Raw genomic sequence first — 10,329 nt, forward strand, 5'->3', positions numbered from 1 at the left:
CGCAATGCAAGAGGCGAGCATAAATGAGGCAGGTCAAAAGCCTTATAAGCTTGAAACGTCTCTGGGTTTGGAAAATCACTTTCTGAAGCTTCCAGCTCTGGATTAAGCAGGGTTACCTAATGCCAGTCAGATAAAACCGCGCTCCCAAAATCTCACCGTGCGAGCAATTTTGCACCTCACAGACACAGTTCAAACCACCTTGAAAGTTTGGAAAACAGATTTGCGCCCTCCAGACGCGTGTAATCTTGTAATCAACAATAAGCCTGCCTTACCTTGGAGATGTCTTCTCCTCGTGGAGATGCAGCACTCCAGCACAGCCAGGAGCATCGGCGTGCCAGCACGGCAGCCTGGCCCAGCCTGCAAAGGGGAGAGGATGCTCCTTCATATGAGGTGCACAGGCTCTGACCACCACTTGCTCGTCTAGTTACTGGGGAGCACATTAAGCAATTTCTAACAATTTTTTGTGCATGTGCCAAAATGCTCAAAGGCATTTGATGCATAGGAACTTTCCCTGCTGCATGCTCTGATCCTGAGCTGGAAAACGTAACTAGCAGGAGCTGGACTTGGATGGTCCCCTCCAATTCAGGATATTCTGTGATTCTGTGAACTCCACAGCAATATTTTGGGGGGATTTCGGTAACAGCCTCAACACTAAAAGCACTGAGCATCCTCAGCCCTCACCAGCACCTGTACACAAAGATGCAGGGGAATGCCCAGCTCTGCAGGGGGCAGACTGGGGAACTGAGGCTCTGCCTGAGCAAACACAGGAAAACCCCAAACCAGGAAAACTATAGGGAAAAATACAGACTCACTGTTAAGCACAAATCTAAAGTAATTCCACAGCTCATTGGCATCTGTGCCACAGCCCTCTGTCCTATCTTGACTTATCATACCTATTAGCACTCTGCAATTCAGTGACCTCTCTTTCTCTGCACCACCTCTGCTCTGCAGTAAGGCCAGCTTCCAGCACCAGAGAACAACAAAACAAACTGAAAAAATACAAAAAGGCAAGCATCCAACACAATAAAAATAAATTAAAACCCCTGGAGGACAACAAGAAGAGTTGTGGCTTCTTTTACTGCGTTTTCCAAGGTGCTGTTTAAACACAGAGAGGGGAAAGTGCATAAATACATCAGCTGGGCTCTCCGGCCTGGGGAAGCAGCAGCAGCTCGCAGGGAGCAGCAGGAGCTGGGATAATCACACCTCTGCCTCCGTGCAGCACCCAGCCCCACACCAGGAGCTCTTGGCCCCAAAATGCTCCGTGCTGGAGGGCTGCGGGATTACAGGGCAAGGTGCTTTTTCTGATCATCTGCTTCCCAGGTTTGCTTGTTCGAAAGAGAGGTCAGAGCACGGCCAGATCCGTGCCCACATATCTAAAATGTGGCTTCTCCAGCCCCAGCAGGGACCGGGCTTCTTTGCACCAGCTGCTGCAAGTGTAAGTTTTTGGGGTTTACTTTGCTTTGTTCTCTTTCCCCTCCCTTAAAGTTTTAAATCTAAATGAGTGCAACCAAATACTTCCACCTGGGAAGGCTTTTGGCTTTCTCATGCAAAAAGCAGGAGGGATCACAAGGGCACAGCCCCTTCCCCACCATTTCAGGGGATGCAGGTTCATTTGCACTGAGGAAGGTTTGCTGTGCACACGGGACAGCAGAGGTAACACAAGCACACGGCCCCTCTGATTTTCTCCCCAAATCAGCAGTTTACTGGCATTTATCCTGCAAAGTGCCTTTGTGCCTTGCAGGGCTACCCCATAAAGAGGCACAGCCACGGATTCCCCAAACGTAGCAGGGGAAGGGGGTAGCAGCAAAGAGTATTTGCCTATTAGTGGATCTCCTACACCAACCCATCTCTTCCTTTCCAGCTTCTCCTTATACTCTCCAGCCACCCACTCAGAGACCCTGTCCCCTCCCAGGTGGGAGCCTGGGCACAAACAGGGACAAAAACAAAACCTGCAGACAGCCAGCAGCCACCATGGATGGCTACAGCACTTGCTGCAAACCCCACCAGCCCTGACCAAAGCTTCAAAAGCAAGCTGCCACGGGGATGGGAGTTAGAGCCTAAAATCCCTCTCCTATTTTGCCACAGCCAGGTCTCTAGAGAGCAGCCAACTCACCCACCGATACAGCTCCTCAGCACAGCCTGGGATAGCAAGAATGAACATAATTCTCCTCCTCTGTGGCCCCAGCTCCTCATGGAGAGCTCTGGACCTGGCCAAACCCCTTCCTGCAGGAGGAGGAGCCCCACCAAACCCCAGCACCTGGGGGGCAGCTCACCCACCCCCATCTACCCAAGCAGGGCAGACCTGGTTCCCCTGCACAGCAGCACAGGCATCGCCACTTGCAGCACAACGAGCCTCGTCAGGCTCATGTGGTTTGTGGTTATCGATAAACTCCTCGGGATTTTCACCTGTTAGGGAGCAGCAGCCAGCACAGAGCAGGCCAGCCCCTGCTTTCCCCTGGTTTCTGTTCCAGCAGGCTGCAGACACGGGTTTCCTCAGCTCCTTTCCCCGCTGACTGCACGGCCTTGCAGGCACTAACCCAGATGTAGCTGCGCGGCATTTTCTCCTCCAGTTACCGCCACTTGTGAAGCCGAAAACTATGGAGCTTGGTCTCTGCAGGAAGCAGCTGCAGGCATATTATCCCCACCGGGATCTCCTGGGGAACCAGCCCACCCACCAAACGCCTGGGTTTGGGCAAAGCACCCACGTTGTACAAACAAGAGCAACGCTCCTGGCCTCTGCTGGCTTCTAGATCAAGACGTCAGCACGGCAGAATGGGACAAGAAGGGGACAAATAGCTCTGGGGACATCCCAGGGAGACACACAGGTGGGATCTCCTGCCTTGGCGCGTGGGCTGAGGCATCGCTGGAGCACCTGGGGGGTGCCAGCCCCTGGCTGCAGGCTCCCTCCCGGCTGATCCCACCCCAGGCGCTGACACTCATCGTAATAAATATTGTTAAAAGTGAAAGTCTCCCTGGAGACTTCAAACCTCGGGCACAGGTGTTCAGGCTGTGGTAATTGGGTGAGTCATTCATTAGAGGAAATGCAATTTAAAATCTATTACAGTTCTTAAAACACAAAGCTTTTTTCCCCCCCCCCTCTCTGGCCCAAGCCCAGCAGTAACCAGTCTCCCCCTGTGCTTTACTGGGAATATTTCTGCTAGCGGGGAGCAGGACACAGGCACAGCCCTCCCATTCCACAAATCCTGCCAGCCTTTAAAACCTGTGCTTAGTTTTGCAGAGCCCTTGCGTGGGTTTAGGATGATTATTTTTTAATATAAACACCGCAAAAAAAAAAAAAAACAACTGAGGGAAGCTGGAGAAAACTGGAAGTGAAAAAGGCTGCAAGGACAAATCGCCTGATAAAATAAAAAATAGTTGAGATGAAGGACTGAGAAATTCTTTAGTTTGAGGGAGAGAAGAGAGGTACAGTTTGGTCATGGGAGAAAATGCCAGGTGTTTTCTCTTAGTAGGGAGAGTCGCAGCAATAGCCAAGAACTGAAAGGTGAAGGCAGACAAATTAAATAAAGCACAAATGTTTAGCGGTGATGTGATTAACCTTTACAATAAACTACCAATGGCAGTCCTGGATTCAGCATCTCCCGAGATCTTTAAATCAACCCTGAACACCTTTTTGGAAGATTTATGTTCAACAAACACAAAATCCGAGGCTCAGGAAAGAGGCATCTAATGACTTTCTGGGGCCTGGTTATGTGATCTAAAAGTCCCCTCTGGCCCTAAATTCATTGTGCTGCCGCAGCTGATCCCAAATTGATCAGGGGAAGCGAAATCCTGCACAGCCAAACCTCCTGCCTGGATCTCTGGTGTTTTCGAATCAAGCCCTGAAGTTTGTCATTGGAGCTGCTCCCTGTATTTCCTGCTAGGAGAATATTCTGCCCGCATGTCGCCTGAAATTCAGGCTAAACCAAACACGATCAGCTTGGGGAAACTTTCACCAAGCGTTCTCCCTGTTTGCCTTCTCCTCCTGCCCATTTGCAGATGACTTTTGGTGAGAATCCAGAGAAGAATAGAAAGAAAAAAAGCAGCTGGAGAGACTTTTCTTGAAAAGGTCCTCCTTCTCCAAAGCCAAACAAGGAACAAATGGACCAGGCAGCTGGCCTTGCTTTCCCAGGCACCCAAGTGCTGGCTGCACGCAGGTGGCTCCAGGCGCTGTGCGATGCGAGCAGGCTGAGCAGAACCAGCAGTAACAGAAGAACACTTCAGGGCAGTGTAATTGCCACGGCGGGGGAAGTTTTGTGTGCACAGACCTACTGGCAAAGGGGGAAATCCCATTTCCAGCCAGCAACGTTGCAGCAGCTCATGCTTTGAGTGCCAAGGTCTGCCGTGGCTCCTTCCCCCTCCAAGACGCCGTCCTTTGCTTGCTCTTGCCCTGAGCTCCCACGCTCGGTGGTTGCAAGCAGTCACCGGAGCTTTATGCAGCTCACCTCCTGCCTCATGCACCACCCGAAAAGCTCCGCGGGCTGCTGCACAGCCTGGGGGCACGACGGGCACAGACCCGCAGGACCGACATGCGGCTCTCACTGCGCGGGAAGCTGGAGCGCACAAAGGGGAGCGCAGCCTGATGCCACCCCCCCTAAAATCTCCCTTCACTGCTGATTGACATCAGCAAACACTCCCAGCACAGCTCCCTCTCTCTTTGCTCTCCAAGAGGTCGCCCTTCATTCGGTCTGGGTTCATTTGCTCTCCTGCGAGGGTTTTCCCTCTGTTTAGCAGCAAAGCGCACAATTCAACCTATGCCTTTTCCTGACACGGGCTTCCCCGAGGAATTTTCCACCTCTCTCAGCCTCTGGCACCACTGACCCAGATGTGGATTTGCACACACTCAGTGCGCACAGCGAGTGGGAACGTGGAGACTTCACCTTTGCTTGGCTGGCCGGGCGGTGAGAGCAGCAGTAGTAATAGCCTGAAATTCAGCAAATACTTCGCCGGGGCTGAAATCTCAGCAGCAGCATTAACCTGGCTGATGATCACCTCACTTCTGCCTATGCTGCCCCACCAGAGGCTCTGCTCCCACCCTCTGTGCATTTATTGGGATCTGAGTTTTGAGACAGGGCATTGAGGCGAACACTCCTCTGCCTTGTTCCCGGCACCTGAAAACACCAGAGGAAGAGAGGAGGGGATGTCCTCGCAATCACAACCTCGGAGGGGGCTGTGGAAGAGCTGGCTGCAGGCCTGAAGTCAGCAGCATTCCTGATCCAGGCGAGACCAGAAACGGTGCTTTGGGAGGGCTGCCAGCGTATCTGCCGTGCCTGGTCCCGAGCCTGGCATCGCTGACTCACAACAAAGTCGCAGGCTCACGCTTGGTACCCAGCACGGCACCGAAATACTTTTGTCTCTCCTAAATTGACTCAGGTACATGGAGAGCAGCAAAACCTCTGAAAAAAAGATCCAGGCTGCGTCTTCTGGCTGCTGATCCATCCTTTGGCCAGGGACGCAGCCCAGCTCCCCTGCAGACAGCAGGTCTGATGGACAGCACGGGACAGCAACGCCACGGGACAGCAATGTCACAGGACAGCATCACAGGACAGCATCACGGGCCAAGGCAATCTGGCAGCAGCACCTGGCTCCTGAGCACCTCGAGCAGCTTTCTGGCTCCGAAAACCCCCGCGAGGGCTCGGTGCTGCGTCACGCCGGCGGAGGGAGGAGGGAAGAAAACAACAACGCACCTCCTTGCCCTATTTTTCCCTAGCCATCCCTGGGGGTGGGCGACAAGATGTGGATGGGCACTCGCAGCCCCAAAAAGCCCCTGCCCGAAGCCGGCAGTCGCATCACTGCGAGGAGGCAGGGGAGCCGTGCGCCGGCCGCCGCGCTGCCTGCTGAATGTATGGAAGGGGTAAATTAAATTCATTCATCTCACTGCAACCCAAATGGCAACGTTTTTACCCTGCACACAAGTTTCTGACAATCAACCTAATTTACTTCAATAATAAATGAAAAGGCGAGTTTTCTTTTATAATAGCAATCAGGGGCGAGTGCTGCGGTGCTTTTTTGTGTGTGTTTTTTTTTTTTTTTAAAGCAAACTCCATTCAACTCATCCTCTTTAAATAAAATGATTCCTTTATCTATTATTCATTTGAAATACAGAAGGAGGACACAAGAGACTGTGGAAGTGCGCAGTTTGTTTCTGACTTCTCTCGCATAGTTTTTAAAAAGACAAAACGCACGGAGCTTGGGGGTTTGGTAGTTAGGAGCCTGGTATTTCCATTTCCTTCGTTTTATGATTTTATAATGTGGCCCATCGCTCTCGTGTCCACAAGCAAATCCTTGCGAGCTGAGCCCGTGCTCTGTGCTTGTTCGCGAGGGCTGGTGGCTTATGCAGCAATGCAGCAAATGCTCGCAGGGCGTCCGGCCACTTTTCGTACCGAACCGTGACGTGTATGTGGATATAAAGCCAGGAAAAACTCCAGCATCAGTTGGGAGATTCAGTGAGGAAATACCCCTCGGGGTGCAGGACACGTGGGAGAAGGCAGCTCCCCAAGGACGGGTCATCCCCAGCCGGTGACAACGGCCCCGATCCCTGCAGCTCTGCACCCAAAGCCCCGTCCAGCCGCAGACCTGTCTCCTTTCAAGCCCCACAGGCAGGATTCACCTTCACACCCCCAGCTACATATTTTTAAAATATAAAAAACTAATACCCCGAGCTTCTTGTGTCAATGGAGAGAGCCCAGCACCTCCGGGGGGTGATTCATCTCGCCAGCCTGTCTGGGAGGAGATAAACGGCCCCTGGAGATGCCTATTTCTCTCCACCGGCCAGGAGGGAGCCCGAGGCGACCAGCCCCGGCGTTGACATCCAACTTTTAGACATGGAAGTCAGGGCAGATTAATCCAGCCCATTACCGGGGTCTTTAATTTTTGCTGCCTTGATTTACAAGTGCTTGCTCAGCACGTTGAGCCCTGCGCCACAACAGGGAGCGGACCCACGCGGCGCTTTCTCCTCTTCCCTCCTCCTCCCACCTGGGCTGGGGCTGTCCTTACTTTGCCGTGCCTCCCACAGCACCAAACACAGACAAAATGAGAATTATCCTAGCTTAAAACTTTCTCTTGCAACTCAAAAAAAAAAAAAAAAAAGTGAAAATGCTCAATTAACGTGCCTTGTTGCCAGAGTTTTTAACACACTTGGAGAAGAAAAATGTCTTTCTAAAGGAAGAATGTGTCATTATCCTCATTTTGTAGATGGGGAAATGGCTGAGTCATGAATAAAACACAGGTCTGCGCAGCCGTAAGCTGCTGCTCGGTCCCTGTGAAATACAGATAAACCTCAGAGCTGCTCGGTGCAAGCCCAGGCCGTGCCCGATGTCAGCACCGTTGCCCCGGAGGATGAGGACCTGCCTGGGTACAGCTGGTCCACAGCTGGATTTGGAGATTTGGCTGGTGGTAACGCAGTGCCCAAGGTCTGGAGGCGTCTCTCTTTGGAGGAGGGAGCTCAGCAGCGGCCACCTCCTGAGCCTGGCGACATCTGCTCAGCCCAAACCCACCGCAGGGTTTGGGAGGAGGCTTTCCTGCAGCATTTCAGCGGCACAACGATGGGTTTGCCCAGCCCAGCACAGGCTCTGACACTGCCCACGTGCCCTTTTCGCAACAGCTGCGGGATCAGAGCACCTCAAGGCTGGTGTTCAGCCCTTCTCGCAGCAACTCACCACGCTCCTGCGCAGGCTGGAGCAGCCTGGAGCTCACGCAGCATCCATCTCGCATGCAAACCGGGTGCCTCCGGGGGCTGATTAGGCTCAAGACCCCATTCAGTGCTTATGGGTGCACTTCAAGCTATCTCCCCCAGCCTCCATAACACAAATCTGGCCCTTGGCTGCTCGGTTTTTGTTAATTGCAGCTATTCCGGAGGCACAGTGGAGCATTTTATACTTCTCCAGCATTGTGCGCTAGCAGGTGGATCCCATTATTGCCCGTGCCTGGTGATGCAACCACCACGGCATCTCTGCCCTCCCGGTGCTGCACCTCCTGCAGGTGGGAGCCACCAGCTGCAAAGGAGAAGATGGGAGCCTGAAGGAGCCGTCCTCTGCAGCCAGCAAAAGCTAGGGTATCTGCTGTCCCGTGGACACCCTGCCAGCCCTGCTCGCTCAGCCGAAAATTACAGACTAACCTCTCCTCCGCAGGGAATACACTTTTCACTTCTCGGTGTAATGAAGTCCACGTTCACAAAGCCAGTTGCCAGCATCACCTTGCAGCCACGCATGCAGAGATCATCCTCGGTGTACGCCTCGATCGCTTTCTGGGGATTGCTGCCCGTCGACCAGCAGGGCAGCCGATGAACCCTGGCTGTGCTACACACGTTTTTCACACATTTTTCACTTGGTACCGCTGGGCACGTTCTCACAGGGGACTGATGCAGTGGCTCACCAAGCATCAGCACCCTGGGGCAGGGATGGCCTTGGGCCACGCTCCCTGTAGGCAGGATGGGCAGCAGGGAGCTGGGTTATGAGGTTAATTTTCAGTCTAGACCCACCTTGATTACCCTAGGAGGAATTTTTACACCTTCCCGGGGACTTCGTGCTCCTTCCTTCCTCCTTCAGGGCACTGCAGCTGAACAGAGATGCGCAGGCGGCTCAGCACCAGGAGGTGCACGACTTTTTTCCCCCTGAAGGAACAGAAAAGCCATTGATGTTGCACTGGAGAGCTGAACAAAGCAGGCACGTGTTGTGGGAGCAACAAAAACCCCTGACACTCTCCTCTCCTCTGTCCGTATCCCACCTCACACCCAGGACATTTCTTCTCCTCCCTCCTTCCCCTGCTCCAGAGCTCCCGGCCCCATCCGCATGGCCCCACAGATCTGGGTGCAGGAGCCCCAGCTCGCTATTGATCACCGCTCGCGGGCTTTTTGTAAACTTCGGGTGTAAAGGTTTCATGAGGCTGCCTCGCAGTCCTTACACCAAGTAATGGGAAACATCCGTCTTCTTCGGCTCCTCCGCAGCCGCCAATGGAAATGACTCCGGAGAGCGTTAATCAAGGCATGGAATTCATCGGCAGCTCGTGCCTTCAGGAATAGAAACCCAGTTTGCGTTCAGAGGCCGCAGCACCTCGTGAGGAGCCTGTTCTCCCACCACCAGAGCTCATCGCATGCATCTGGAGATAAAAAAGGGCTTTTCCCCTCTCCAAGGACTGCTACAGAGAGCCTTGTGTCCTGCTGCCCCGGGCACGGCACTGCCAAGCCCGCAGATGAGCAGGGCGTCCCCGGAGAATCATCAGTTCATTACGGCTGGAAAAGCCCTCCAAGATATCTGGTCCGACCGTCCCCCTACCACCACCATCACCCACTAAGCCATGTCCCTAAGTGCCCCATCCAACCTTTCCTTAAACACCCCCAGGGACGGTGACTCCTCCAATTCCCTGGGCAACCCGTTCCAATGCCTAGCCAATTTTTCCTAGTACCCAGCCTCATAGGTATCATTTCTCCCCAGGTTCCTCCACTTCCCACGTTTACGTGAGCCCCAAGCTGGAGCTTCGCAGAGGTGAGGGAAGGTCCCCAGCCTCCCCTCGCACCTTGCTGCTGCTCTGCCCTCTGCTAACCAGGTGCCAAAGGGACAGGAGGGGAGGGATTCAGGCTGTCCTCTTGGGGGGACAGGCTCTGAAACCAGCACTGGGAGTTTAATCAGGGATAAATGCCCACTGTCACCCTCCTGCCGAGTGGCAGCAGGGCCTCACAGGCCAGCAGGAATCCCAACAGTCGCGCTCCAGCACCCGCTCCTTGCTCCTGCTGCAGCCCTACCGCAGAGCTCCCAGACCGAATCACGGAGCCCTCTCCTAAGGCTCGGTATTGTCCCGGAGAATAATATTCTTCACAGAGATTAAGTCCAGCTACTTGCAACAGCTTCTTAAAAAAAACCTAGCACTCCCACAAAGCTGATTAAAAAAGAAAAAAAATCCATGTTCCCGTGCCAAGAAAAAGACCAACAACTTTGGAGCCCGCATGCACAAGCCGCATTTTGAGCCTCCCCCAGCAGTGCCGAGCCTGAGGGTGCATTTCCCAAAGGTCTCCCAAAGACAGCGAAGTGGGTTTGGACCCAAGAAGCACAACCCAACCTCTACAAAGCATAAAGAGGTTTAACTATCCTTTACCCTATCAGAGATTGCAACTCTTTAGGGAGGAGCAGATTCGAGACCCAACAGCAGCCTCTAGTTTCTGAGGCCAGTACTGTTCTCGCCCCCGGACCCTCCCTAGCAGGAGATAATGTTTGCTGACCCTAAAAATTGTCGCAGCGATCCTGGAACCAAGGCACCTTTTTGTAGCAGTCCTTCCATGTTATTTTAGCAGCTGCTGTCTCACAGGCTGCTGGAGTAAGAGATTAATGCTTTAATTAT

General features: G+C 53.2%; 1 protein-coding gene across 4 annotated transcripts in view; it reads right to left on the reverse strand.

The window, feature by feature from the left end:
* The window catches only part of LOC308182841 (protein CEPU-1), a 343,323-nt gene extending 335,191 nt beyond the window's left edge, over positions 1–8,132 (reverse strand). The window contains exons 1-2 of one of the 4 annotated variants that reach the window (XM_080568122.1): positions 2,114–2,258; positions 273–357 (exon numbers count right to left, since the gene is read on the reverse strand). In XM_080568122.1, coding sequence (XP_080424248.1) covers positions 273–357; positions 2,114–2,161 — 133 coding nt within the window. In that variant the 5' untranslated portion in view covers positions 2,162–2,258. Of the gene's footprint in view, positions 1–272; positions 358–2,113; positions 2,259–8,113 lie in introns of those variants that run through there. The other 3 variants (XM_080568124.1, XM_080568115.1, XM_080568114.1) reach the window with 3 other exon arrangements.
* Between the last annotated feature and the right edge of the window lie 2,197 nt (positions 8,133–10,329).

This window comes from Anser brachyrhynchus (genome assembly GCF_964034855.1).
Source record: "Anser brachyrhynchus genome assembly, chromosome: 25".
In the NCBI taxonomy this organism is placed as follows: Eukaryota; Metazoa; Chordata; class Aves; order Anseriformes; family Anatidae; genus Anser; species Anser brachyrhynchus.